Source organism: Coregonus lavaretus (assembly GCF_964263955.1).
Source record: "Coregonus lavaretus genome assembly, contig: HAP1_SCAFFOLD_557, whole genome shotgun sequence".
Lineage (NCBI taxonomy): Eukaryota > Metazoa > Chordata > Actinopteri > Salmoniformes > Salmonidae > Coregonus > Coregonus lavaretus.
Window position 1 is genome coordinate 182,243 of NW_028166438.1, and position 13,224 is coordinate 195,466.

A 13,224-nucleotide genomic window follows, 5' to 3' on the forward strand; every position below is an offset into this window, starting at 1 on the left:
AACGAGGCGACGGTGTGCTTTAGGACCATACGGACGCCTCCGAGCGGTTGGGTAGGCTGTTTGGAGTGATTATCTGACTGGATAACATTTTTTAATAATAATAATTAAGTCCCCCCCCCCCCCACTTCTAAAAGCAAAGTTGCGCCCCTGCCTGAAACCATTGACTCTTGGAGCTTCTCTTCCAGACTAGTCTCATGATGAGTCCCTGATACAGACACTCTGAGGCTTTAATGAACTTTCCTCCTCTGCTATTTCCTGTTATGCCTCTCTCGTCTCCCCCCAGGTCTACCGCTGATACCTCCCTCCTCCAGGTCAGCCCCCACAGCAGAGCTATGTCCCAGTCCTTTGAGAACCTGCTAGATGATGCCACCTTCGGACTTATTACGGTACAACCTGCACACCCTAGTCTACACCTGCCTCACACGGTAACTACACCTGTCTCACACGGTAACTACACCTGTCTCACACGGTAACTACACCTGTCTCACACGGTAACTACACCTGTCTCACACGGTAACTACACCTGTCTCACATGGTAACTACACCTGTCTCACACGGTAACTACACCTGTCTCACACGGTAACTACACCTGTCTCACACGGTAACTACACCTGCCTCACACGGTAACTACACCTGCCTCACACGGTAACTACACCTGTCTCACACGGTAACTACACCTGTCTCACACGGTAACTACACCTGTCTCACACGGTAACTACACCTGCCTCACACGGTAACTACACCTGCCTCACACGGTAACTACACCTGTCTCACACGGTAACTACACCTGTCTCACACGGTAACTACACCTGTCTCACACGGTAACTACACCTGTCTCACACACACCCACTGCTGCCCCTATCTCACTCAATACAGTCCATGCCTGCTTCACGCACTAGCAATGCTCTCTAATGTAGTCCATGCCTTCACCCCTCCACCTCCCAGCCTCTATATGGTCTCCTCCCAGCCTCTATACGTTCTCCTCCCAGCCTCTATACGGTCTCCTCCCAGCCTCTATACGGTCTCCTCCCAGCCTCTATACGTTCTCCTCCCAGACTCTATACGGTCTCCTCCCAGCCTCTATACGTTCTCCTCCCAGCCTCTATACGGTCTCCTCCCAGCCTCTATACGTTCTCCTCCCAGCCTCTATACGGTCTCCTCCCAGCCTCTATACGGTCTCCTCCCAGCCTCTATACGGGCTCCTCCCAGCCTCTATACGGTCTCCTCCCAGCCTCTATACGTTCTCCTCCCAGCCTCTATACCGTCTCCTCCCAGCCTCTATACGTTCTCCTCCCAGCCTCTATACCGTCTCCTCCCAGCCTCTATACGGTCTCCTCCCAGCCTCTATACCGTCTCCTCCCAGCCTCTATACGTTCTCCTCCCAGCCTCTATACGGTCTCCTCCCAGCCTCTATACGGTCTCCTCCCAGCCTCTATACCGTCTCCTCCCAGCCTCTATACGTTCTCCTCCCAGCCTCTATACCGTCTCCTCCCAGCCTCTAAACTGTCTCCTCCCAGCCTCTAGACTGCATCCTCCCAGTCTCTCTTCCCAGTCTCTAAACTGTCTCCTCCCAGCCTCTAGACTGCATTCTCCCAGCCTCTCCTCCCAGCCTCTATACCGTCTCCTCCCAGCCTCTATACCGTCTCCTCCCAGCCTCTATACCGTCTCCTCCCAGCCTCTAGACTTGCTCCTCCCAGCCTCTAGACTTGCTCCTCCCAGCCTCTAGACTTGCTCCTCCCAGCCTCTAGACTGCATCCTCCCAGCCTCTCTTCCCAGACTCTAAACTGTCTCCTCCCAGCCTCTAGACTGCATTCTCGCAGCCTCTCCTCCCAGCCTCTATACCGTCTCCTCCCAGCCTCTATACGTTCTCCTCCCAGCCTCTATAAGACTCCTCCCAGCCTCTATACGTTCTCCTCCCAGCCTCTATACGTTCTCCTCCCAGCCTCTATACGGTCTCCTCCCAGCCTCTATACCGTCTCCTCCCAGCCTCTATACGTTCTCCTCCCAGCCTCTATACTGTCTCCTCCCAGCCTCTATACCGTCTCCTCCCAGGCTGTCCTCCCAGCCTCTATACTTGCTCCTCCCAGTCTCTAGACTGCTTTCTCCCAGACTCTAGACTGCTTCCTCCCAGACTCTCCTCCAAGCCTCTAGACCATCTCCTCCCAGACTCTAAACTTCTCCTCCCAGCCTCTAGACTGCTTCCTCCCAGACTCTAAACTACTCCTCCCAGCCTCTAGACCGTCTCCTCCCAGGCTCTAAACTGTCTCCTCCCAGCCTCTAGACCGACTCCTCCCAGGCTCTAGACTGCATCCTCCCAGCCTCTAGACTGCTTCCTCCCAGACTCTCCTCCCAGCCTCTAGACCGTCTCCTCCCAGGCTCTAAACTGTCTCCTCCCAGCCTCTAGACCGTCTCCTCCCAGGCTCTAAACTGTCTCCTCCCAGCCTCTAGACTGCATCCTCCCAGACTCTACTCCCAGCCTCTAGACTGCTTCCTCCCAGACTCTCCTCCCAGACTCTAAACTGTCTCCTCCCAGGCTCTAAACTGTCTCCTCCCAGCCTCTAGACTGCTTCCTCCCAGACTCTCCTCCCAGCCTCTAGACCGTCTCCTCCCAGGCTCTAAACTGTCTCCTCCCAGCCTCTAGACTGCATCCTCCCAGACTCTCCTCCCAGCCTCTAGACTGCATCCTCCCAGACTCTCCTCCCAGCCTCTAGACTGCTTCCTCCCAGACTCTCCTCCCAGCATCTAGACCGTCTCCTCCCAGGCTCTAAACTGTCTCCTCCCAGCCTCTAGACCGTCTCCTCCCAGGCTCTAAACTGTCTCCTCCCAGCCTCTAGACTGCATCCTCCCAGACTCTACTCCCAGCCTCTAGACTGCTTCCTCCCAGACTCTCCTCCCAGACTCTAAACTGTCTCCTCCCAGGCTCTAAACTGTCTCCTCCCAGCCTCTAGACTGCTTCCTCCCAGCCTCTAAACTGTCTCCTCCCAGCCTCTAGACTGCATCCTCCCAGACTCTACTCCCAGCCTCTAGACTGCTTCCTCCCAGACTCTCCTCCCAGACTCTAAACTGTCTCCTCCCAGACTCTAAACTGTCTCCTCCCAGACTCTAAACTGTCTCCTCCCAGGCTCTAAACTGTCTCCTCCCAGCCTCTAGACTGCTTCCTCCCAGCCTCTAGACTGCATCCTCCCAGACTCTCCTCCCAGCCTCTAGACTGCTTCCTCCCAGACTCTCCTCCCAGCCTCTAGACTGCTTCCTCCCAGACTCTCCTCCCAGGCTCTAGACCGTCTCCTCCCAGGCTCTAAACTGTCTCCTCCCAGCCTCTAGACTGCTTCCTCCCAGCCTCTAGACTGCATCCTCCCAGACTCTCCTCCCAGCCTCTAGACCGTCTCCTCCCAGACTCTAAACTTCTCCACCCAGCCTCTAGACCGTCTCCTCCCAGCCTCTAGACTGCTTCCTCCCAGACTCTCCTCCCAGGCTCTATACTCTGTCTCTTCCCAGACTCTCCTCCCAGCCTCTAGACTGCTTCCTCCCAGACTCTCCTCCCAGCCTCTAGACTGCTTCCTCCCAGACTCTCCTCCCAGGCTCTATACTCTGTCTCTTCCCAGTCTCTCCTCCCAGGCTCTATACTGTCCTCTCATCCTCTATACTGTCTCAGGGTTCACAGAACAACTCAATGGTGTTATTTTAATGAGTTTATTCTGAACGGGGCAGTGACTTAATAAGAGCAGCACATTTTGTTAGTTTGTTTTATGAGGCCTCTCTGAAGGCCTTGGTAGGAGAAATGGCCTGTCCCCCAAATGGCACCCTATTCCCTTTATAGTCCATAGGGCTCTGGTCAAAAGTAGTGCACTATGTAGGGAATAGGGTGCCATTTGGGACTCTTGGATAGGGGAGCGCTGGATAATACAGGATGGAGGTATGGGGGTTACAGGGGGGAGGGTACATGCTCTGGGTAGGGGATCACTGGATAATACAGGATGGGGGTTACAGGGGGGAGGGTACATGCTCTGGGTAGGGGAGCATGAGCTAATAAACTTTGTACGCCATCAGCACCAGGCTACATTGGCTAGCTGGCAGAGGGAATAGTTCGCGGGAGTTTTTTAGGTCGGCTCAGGGACTTTTAATTGCATATCATTTATCTATTGTCCATCTCGTTGACATTTTGTAATAAAAGGCTTTTTTTGCTTCAAATAGAACCTCCGTCAGCGCAGGTCTTAGTGTTATGCTTTATAGTTAAAAGGGGTCCGTCCCTCTGCTCTCTCCAAACCAATGGGCACGTTTTTTAACGGCGTCTGGTAATGCATTGTGGGTGGATAATAGGTCTAACTGTATTGTCACTTTGTTTTAGATCCCGGCTGCATTATGGAATAGCAACGATATCTCATAGACATTAGCCTGGCTGCGAGGCTGCCTGGCTGCGTGAGAGTGCTGTCTCATTATCGTTAAGCTTCAGGGTGCCTTCCTCCCGCCCTCCCGCCCCAGCTCTCCTCTCCTACCGTATTACAGTATTACAGGAGCCATTTAGTAAAGCAGGGATTGTGGAGGGGAGGCTAATGAGCCTTGACTTGCTAATAACATTGGGTGGCCTCTCTTCACAAAGGGGTTAACGCTGCTGGAATATTGTTTTCTAATGTGACTCAAAAAAAAATCCAATTGCAAAGATGAATGACCAGCGTCTCAGCCTGCCGGTAACCAACGCCAGGAGAAATAGATTGGCCCCTTTTTGTAACGGCTTTGATTCTCATGGTTCTTCTGTAGAGAGTAAAACAGGAGGCCTTGAAAAGCATTAGCTTTCTGGGTGATGTGATATTGTAGGCTTTTACTTCTTCATAGTGAGAGTACTCAGTCTGGAGAGTTGAAGGTGTTTCAGGCGGGGGCCGGGGGATGGGACTTGGTTGTGAATCTGAGACGATGACCGAAGCTGTTGTGCTCTTGAGATACTTTCCCCATTTGCTTCTGATGAAAATCTAAAGTAAAAACGTGTTGTAGACTATATAAAGTTGAGACATGTTTGGTGCAGTAAGTCATCTTGCTGTGGGCACTTCCAAAGGTAACATTTCACACCTACGATTAGGTGAAAATAGCAGAGCGAAAATAAGCTCATCACTTCCTGGGCTTGCCATCTTTAAAGTCTTAATAGTGAGACTACAGTTAAACTAAATTTCTGGTGCCACACCGTTACCAATGACTTCTTTCATGACCCGTATCTTTCCTGTCTTCCCAACCCTCTCTGCCTTTTCCCTCTCCTCTCCACCCTCTCTCCCCATCTCCCCCCCCTCTCTCCCCCACCTCCCCAACAGAGGTTTACTCAGGACCCAGTCACCGCTACGCTGGGTGGTTTCTCCAAGGTGACCAACTACCTGTTTGATGCGTTCCGGGGTCCAGACACGGAGCTACTGCAGCAGAGGCCTGTCGGGGAGGTGGCTGACCCCCTGAATGAGGTCATACCTGGGCTGGACATCAACCAGCAGGAGGAACCTGGCTTTGAGGTCATCACCAGGGTGAGTCAGAGTGGACACACACACACACACACACACACCTGTCTTGGCGATAAAGACCAGGGTAAGTCAGGCAGGCCTAGGAAACACACACAGGTGAACAGATCTAACACTGTTTAAGGTCTCCAGAACCACATCAATGTGATCTACTGTAGCAATCTTCTGAGATGTGAAGCATGGCTGCTTACTGCCTAGTGCCGACCTGTCTCACTGGCTAGATCAGACTCTCAGCCAGGACCGGTGCAGACTGGCTAGATGGGACTCTCAGCCAGGACCAATGCAGACTGGCTAGATGGGACTCTCAGCCAGGACCAGTGCGGACTGGCTAGATGGGACTCTCAGCCAGGACCAGTGCGGACTGGCTAGATGGGACTCTCAGCCAGGACCAGTACAGACTGTCTAGATGGGACTCTCAGCCAGGACCCGTGCAGACTGTCTAGATGGGACTCAGCCAGGACCAATGCAGACTGGCTAGATGGGACTCTCAGCCAGGACCGGTGCAGACTGGCTAGATGGGGCTCTCAGCCAGGACCGGTGCAGACTGGCTAGATGGGGCTCTCAGCCAGGACCGGTGCAGACTGGCTAGATGGGACTCTCAGCCAGGACCAGTGCAGACTGGCTAGATGGGGCTCTCAGCCAGGACCAGTGCAGACTGGTTAGATGGGACTCTCAGCCAGGACCAATGCAGACTGGCTAGATGGGACTCTCAGCCAGGACCGGTGCAGACTGGCTAGATGGGACTCTCAGCCAGGACCAGTGCAGACTGGCTAGATGGGGCTCTCAGCCAGGACCAGTGCAGACTGGTTAGATGGGACTCTCAGCCAGGACCAATGCAGACTGGCTAGATGGGACTCTCAGCCAGGACCGGTGCAGACTGGCTAGATGGGACTCTCAGCCAGGACCAGTGCAGACTGGCTAGATGGGGCTCTCAGCCAGGACCAGTGCAGACTGGTTAGATGGGGCTCTCAGCCAGGACCAGTGCAGACTGGTTAGATGGGGCTCTCAGCCAGGACCAGTGCAGACTGGTTAGATGGGGCTCTCAGCCAGGACCAATGCAGACTGGCTAGATGGGACTCTCAGCCAGGACCAGTGCATACTGGCTAGATGGGACTCTCAGCCAGGACCAGTACAGACTGTCTAGATGGGACTCTCAGCCAGGACCCGTGCAGACTGGCTAGATGGGACTCTCAGCCAGGACCAGTGCATACTGGCTAGATGGGACTCTCAGCCAGGACCAGTACAGACTGTCTAGATGGGACTCTCAGCCAGGACCCGTGCAGACTGGTTAGATGGGACTCTCAGCCAGGACCAATGCAGACTGGCTAGATGGGACTCTCAGCCAGGACCGGTGCAGACTGGCTAGATGGGACTCTCAGCCAGGACCAGTGCAGACTGGCTAGATGGGGCTCTCAGCCAGGACCAGTGCAGACTGGTTAGATGGGACTCTCAGCCAGGACCAATGCAGACTGGCTAGATGGGACTCTCAGCCAGGACCGGTGCAGACTGGCTAGATGGGGCTCTCAGCCAGGACCGGTGCAGACTGGCTAGATGGGGCTCTCAGCCAGGACCGGTGCAGACTGGCTAGATGGGACTCTCAGCCAGGACCAGTGCAGACTGGCTAGATGGGGCTCTCAGCCAGGACCAGTGCAGACTGGTTAGATGGGACTCTCAGCCAGGACCAATGCAGACTGGCTAGATGAGACCGGTGCAGACTGGCTAGATGGGACTCTCAGCCAGGACCAGTGCAGACTGGCTAGATGGGGCTCTCAGCCAGGACCAGTGCAGACTGGTTAGATGGGACTCTCAGCCAGGACCAATGCAGACTGGCTAGATGGGACTCTCAGCCAGGACCGGTGCAGACTGGCTAGATGGGACTCTCAGCCAGGACCAGTGCAGACTGGCTAGATGGGGCTCTCAGCCAGGACCAGTGCAGACTGGTTAGATGGGGCTCTCAGCCAGGACCAGTGCAGACTGGTTAGATGGGACTCTCAGCCAGGACCAATGCAGACTGGCTAGATGGGACTCTCAGCCAGGACCAGTACAGACTGGTTAGATGGGACTCTCAGCCAGGACCAATGCAGACTGCCTAGATGGGACTCTCAGCCAGGACCAGTGCATACTGGCTAGATGGGACTCTCAGCCAGGACCGGTGCAGACTGGCTAGATGGGACTCTCAGCCAGGACCAGTGCAGACTGGTTAGATGGGACTCTCAGCCAGGACCAATGCAGACTGGCTAGATGGGACTCTCAGCCAGGACCAATGCAGACTGGCTAGATGGGACTCTCAGCCAGGACCAGTGCAGACCGGTTAGATGGGACTCTCAGCCAGGACCAGTGCAGACTGGTTAGATGGGACTCTCAGCCAGAAGTTCCCTTTTTCCCCACACACCCCTCTCCCGTCCCGCTCCAGTGCACCAGGAGGTTGTGGTAACAGCCACCCAGGTCCTCTCTAATTGCCTCTCTGTTTTAATTAGAAGTGACCCTCTGCTCTCAGCGTTGCCAAGGCAACCTGCGCTGCTAGCTAGCCTCCTCTCCTCTCCACAGGGGTGGTTGAGTGTGATGATGGATGACGTGTTTGGCTAAACATAGAAATCGTTACCACACACAACCCACACAGTGGAACAACCCACACAATGGAACAACCCACACAGTGTAATGGCACACAGAGTGGAACGGTAAAATGTCACACTTGCTGTGCTTCTCAGAAACTACTGGGAATGAGAAATCCACTTAAACATGTTGTTTGAACTCTATAGTCCAGAGTGGGGACATCAGTAGGTCTATAGTCCAGAGTGGGGACATCAGTGGGTCTATAGTCCAGAGTGGGGACATCAGTAGGTCTTTAGTCCAGAGTGGGGACATCAGTGGGTCTATAGTCCAGAGTGGGGACATCAGTGGGTCTATAGTCCAGAGTGGGGACATCAGTGGGTCTATAGTCCAGAGTGGGGACATCAGTAGGTCTTTAGTCCAGAGTGGGGACATCAGTGGGTCTATAGTCCAGAGTGGGGACATCAGTAGGTCTATAGTCCAGAGTGGGGACATCAGTGGGTCTATAGTCCAGAGTGGGGACATCAGTAGGTCTATAGTCCAGAGTGGGGACATCAGTAGGTCTATAGTCCAGAGTGGGGACATCAGTAGGTCTATAGTCCAGAGTGGGGACATCAGTGGGTCTATAGTCCAGAGTGGGGACATTGTTTCTAGACACCAGCCATATGCCTCCATTACCTCCTCCTGGTTCTAATAACTATCTTCACTACAGTGCACCATCACCTCCTCCTGGTTCTAATAACTATCTTCACTACAGTGCACCATCACCTCCTCCTGGTTCTAATAACTATCTTCACTACAGTACACCATCACCACCTCCTGGTTCTAATAACTATCTTCACTACAGTGCACCATCAACTCCTCCTGGTTCTAATAACTATCTTCACTACAGTGCACCATCACCTCCTCCTGGTTCTAATAACTATTTTCACTACAGCGCTCCATCACCTCCTCCTGGTTCTAATAACTATCTTCACTACAGTGCACCATCACCTCCTCCTGGTTCTAATAACTATCTTCACTACAGTGCTCCATCACCTCCTCCTGGTTCTAATAACTATCTTCACTACAGTGCACCATCACCTCCTCCTGGTTCTAATAACTATCTTCACTACAGTACACCATCACCACCTCCTGGTTCTAATAACTATCTTCACTACAGTGCTCCATCACCTCCTCCTGGTTCTAATAACTAGCTTCACTACAGTACACCATCACCACCTCCTGGTTCTAATAACTATCTTCACTACAGTGCACCATCACCTCCTCCTGGTTCTAATAACTATCTTCACTACAGTGCACCATCACCACCTCCTGGTTCTAATAACTATCTTCACTACAGTGCACCATCACCTCCTCCTGGTTCTAATAACTATCTTCACTACAGCGCTCCATCACCTCCTCCTGGTTCTAATAACTATCTTCACTACAGTGCACCATCACCTCCTCCTGGTTCTAATAACTATCTTCACTACAGTGCACCATCACCACCTCCTGGTTCTAATAACTATCTTCACTACAGTGCACCATCACCTCCTCCTGGTTCTAATCTTCCATCTAAATAAAGATAACAATTCACTGTCTTGGTCGGGCTGTTATAATATTTAATAAGAACAATAATAATATATGCCGTGAGGCGGCAGGTAGCCTAGCGGTTAAGAGCATTGGGCCAGTAACCGAAAGGTCGCTGGTTCGAATCCCAGAGCTGGCAAGATGGACATATCTGCTGTTCTGCCTTTGAGCAAGGCAGTTAACCCCCAACAACAACTGCTCCCAGGGCGCCGATGACGTGGACGTTGATTAAGGCAGCCCCCCGCACCTCTCTGATTCAGAGGGGTTGGGTTAAACGAGGAAGACACATTTTGGTTGAATGCATTCATTTGTGCTAGCTGACTAGGTCTCCCCTTTCAACACCAGGACTGTTTTCCTCAGCTGACTAGGTATGCCCTTTCCCATTTAGCAGATGCTTTTATCCAAACAGACTTAGTCATGTGTGCATACATTTTAACGTTTGGGAGGCTCCAGTGAAAATCGAACCCACGACCCTTGGCGTTGTAAGCACCATGTGTTCTCAATCTACCTGGTTAAATAAAGGTTGATCAATTATTTAAATATGTCTGTGGTGAGTAAATAAATTGGACCTCTCTCTCTCTCACACACACACACACACACACACACACAGTTCGATTGGCTGATGATGCAGAGTGTAACCTCTGAGTCGAGGAGGAATGCAACGCACGCCAGATTTTAATTAGATTTTGATTACATGAACCTCCTGTCTGGTCACTTTATTACCATGTGGAAATCATTAGAAAAGAGAGAGAAAAGATCAATAGTGTAAATATGCTACTTTACCTTTTAAAACAACCTCTGTATATAGAGCAACCCTATACAAAGTTGGTCAGATATTTGAGTCTTTTCAATGTGAGGTTAATCAATGTGTCTGTCTTTCTAGTGGATAGTACACCTTCGCTTTTTCCACATTTTGTTATGTTACAGCCTTATTCTAAAATGGATTAAATACAAAATGTTCCTCATCAATCTACACACAAAAGCCCATAATGACAAAGCGAAAACAGGTTTTTAGAAATTTTTGCAAATGTATTAAAAAAACAGAAATACTTTATTTACATAAGTATTCAGACCCTTTGCTATGAGACTCGAAATTGAGCTCAGGTGCATCCTGTTTCCATTGATCATCCTTGAGATGTTTCTACAACTTGATTGGAGTCCACCTGTGGTAAATTCAATTGATTGGACATGATTTGGAAAGGCACACACACCTGTCTATGTAAGGTCCCATAGTTGACAGTGCATGTCAGAGCAAAAACCAGCCCGCTTGGAGTTTGCCAAAAGGCACCTAAAGGACTCTCAGACCATGAGAAACAAGATTCTCTGGTCTGATGAAATCAAGCTTGAACTCTTTGGCCTGAATGCCAAGCGTCTGAAGGAAACCTGGCACCATCCCTACGGTGAAGCATGGTGGTGGCAGCATCATGTTGTGGGGATGTTTTTCAGCGGCAGGGACTGGGATGCTAGCCAAGATTGAGAGAAAGATGAACGGAGCAAAGTACAGAGAGATCCTTGATGGAAAACCTGCTCCAGATCGCTCAGGACCTCAGATTGGGGCAAAGATTCACCTTCCAACAGGACAAAGACACTATGCACACAGCCAAGACAATGCAGGAGTGGCTTCGGGACAAGTCTCTGAATGTCCTTGAGTGGCCCAGCCAGAGCCCGGACTTGAACCTGATCGAACATCTCTGGATAGACCTGAAAATAGCTTTGCAGTGATGCTCCCCATCCAACCAGACAGAGCTTAAGAGGAACTGCAGAGAAGAATGGGAGAATCTCCCCAAATACAGGTGTGCCAAGCTTGTAGCGTCATACCAAAGAAGACTCGAGGCTGTAATCGCTGCCAAAGGTGCTTCAACAAAGTACTGAGTAAAGGGTCTGAATACTTATGTAAATGTGATATTTCTAAAAACCTGTTTTTGCTTTGTCATTATGGGGTATTGTGTGTTGATTGATGAGGGACATTTTTTACAATTTTAAATCAATTTTATAATAAGGCTGTAACGTAACAAAATGTGGAAAAAGTCAATGGGTCTGAATACTTTCCAAAGGCACTGTGTATATAGAAGCTTTGTGGGCTCTTGTTCTGTTTATACAACCCACACCTTCAGCCAAATATTTTCACTGCCATGAGAAAAGTTATTCCTAAGTCTCTGCCTAGTTATTTACACAATGGAGGTGTAGCAAAAGAGGCCATCTTGTGTGTTGGCTGGCTGGATGTTGGCTAGTTATGGTGCTGGGAAGGCGCACACACACATGCACACACACACACACACACAAACTTCACTGCTTATCACAAAGCTCATGAATTATTGACTCCTATTCCTCCCCCCTTATCAGCCCGGTCCCCATGGAAACAGCCCCCCCCCCCCTTCTTAGCTTAGGATTTAGTTAGTCTTGTCTTTCTCCCTGGCTGAACCCACTTCTTCTATCTCTCTCTACCTCTCTGAGCAGAACTGTTCAATTGGCTAACCAAGTTGAAAAAAAAACCAGGTTGATGATGGCCTGGAGAACAGAACGTCACACAGCTGTCAACTGGATGTTTGTGTAGGCCTGGCTGCATACTGTACGGGACACATAGTTTATATATGAAACGCATATTCACATACACACATACATTTGAAATAGCGATTTTAAAATGATTTACATTTAAACGGCCACCACGTAATGAGCGTTCCAGCCAGAGCTTGGGGTTTTATTGGATTTCCACGGGGTCGTGACCCTCATGAGTTACACGATGGATTTGACCCCCCCTTACTCTAACCCTGACACCCATGACCCTAACCCTGCTTCTCCCCATGTCTCTGTCACTCTCTCTCTCTCTCTCTCTCTCTCAATTCAATAAATGCTTTATTGACATGAATGGGTGGTTGCCACTGTTGCCAAAGCAATGTATGTGAAGCATTACAAATGAACAATATGTTTGAGCAACAATAATAAATATAAACAAATACAATTATATGTGGAGAATAATTCACCACAAAGAAACAAACAACAATTAAGAAAGTAAATCTAGAAGGGCTCTAATATTATGACAGGTCAGGACATAATCTGCAGCTAGATCTATTGTCTCTAATATTATGACAGGTCAGGACATAATCTGTAACTAGATCTATTGTCTCTAATATTATGACAGGTCAGGACATAATCTGCAGCTAGATCTATTGTCTCTAATATTATGACAGGTCAGGACATAATCTGCAGCTAGATCTATTGTCTCTAATATTATGACAGGTCAGGACATAATCTGCAGCTAGATCTATTGTCTCTAATATTCTGACAGGTCAGGACATAATCTGCAGCTAGATCTATTGTCTCTAATATTATGACAGGTCAGGACATAATCTGTAACTAGATCTATTGTCTCTAATATTATGACAGGTCAGGACATAATCTGTAGCTAGATCTATTGTCTCTAATATTATGACAGGTCAGGACATAATCTGTAGCTAGATCTATTGTCTCTAATATTATGACAGGTCAGGACATAATCTGCAGCTAGATCTATTGTCTCTAATATTATGACAGGTCAGGACATAATCTGCAGCTAGATCTATTGTCTACGTTTTTATCCTAACAAAATTGAGATTTTCTCCTCAACAGGCAG

General features: G+C 50.1%; 1 protein-coding gene across 1 annotated transcript in view; it reads left to right on the forward strand.

Annotated features, from left to right (window-relative positions):
* Positions 1-288: 288 nt before the first annotated feature.
* The window catches only part of LOC311114699 (TBC1 domain family member 15-like), a 52,991-nt gene continuing 40,055 nt past the window's right edge, over positions 289-13,224 (forward strand). Inside the window, exons 1-2 of the mRNA XM_084189938.1 lie at positions 289-386; positions 5,298-5,498. Of these exons, the coding sequence (XP_084046064.1) occupies positions 333-386; positions 5,298-5,498 (255 nt within the window). The 5' untranslated portion in view covers positions 289-332. The remainder of the gene's footprint in view (positions 387-5,297; positions 5,499-13,224) is intronic.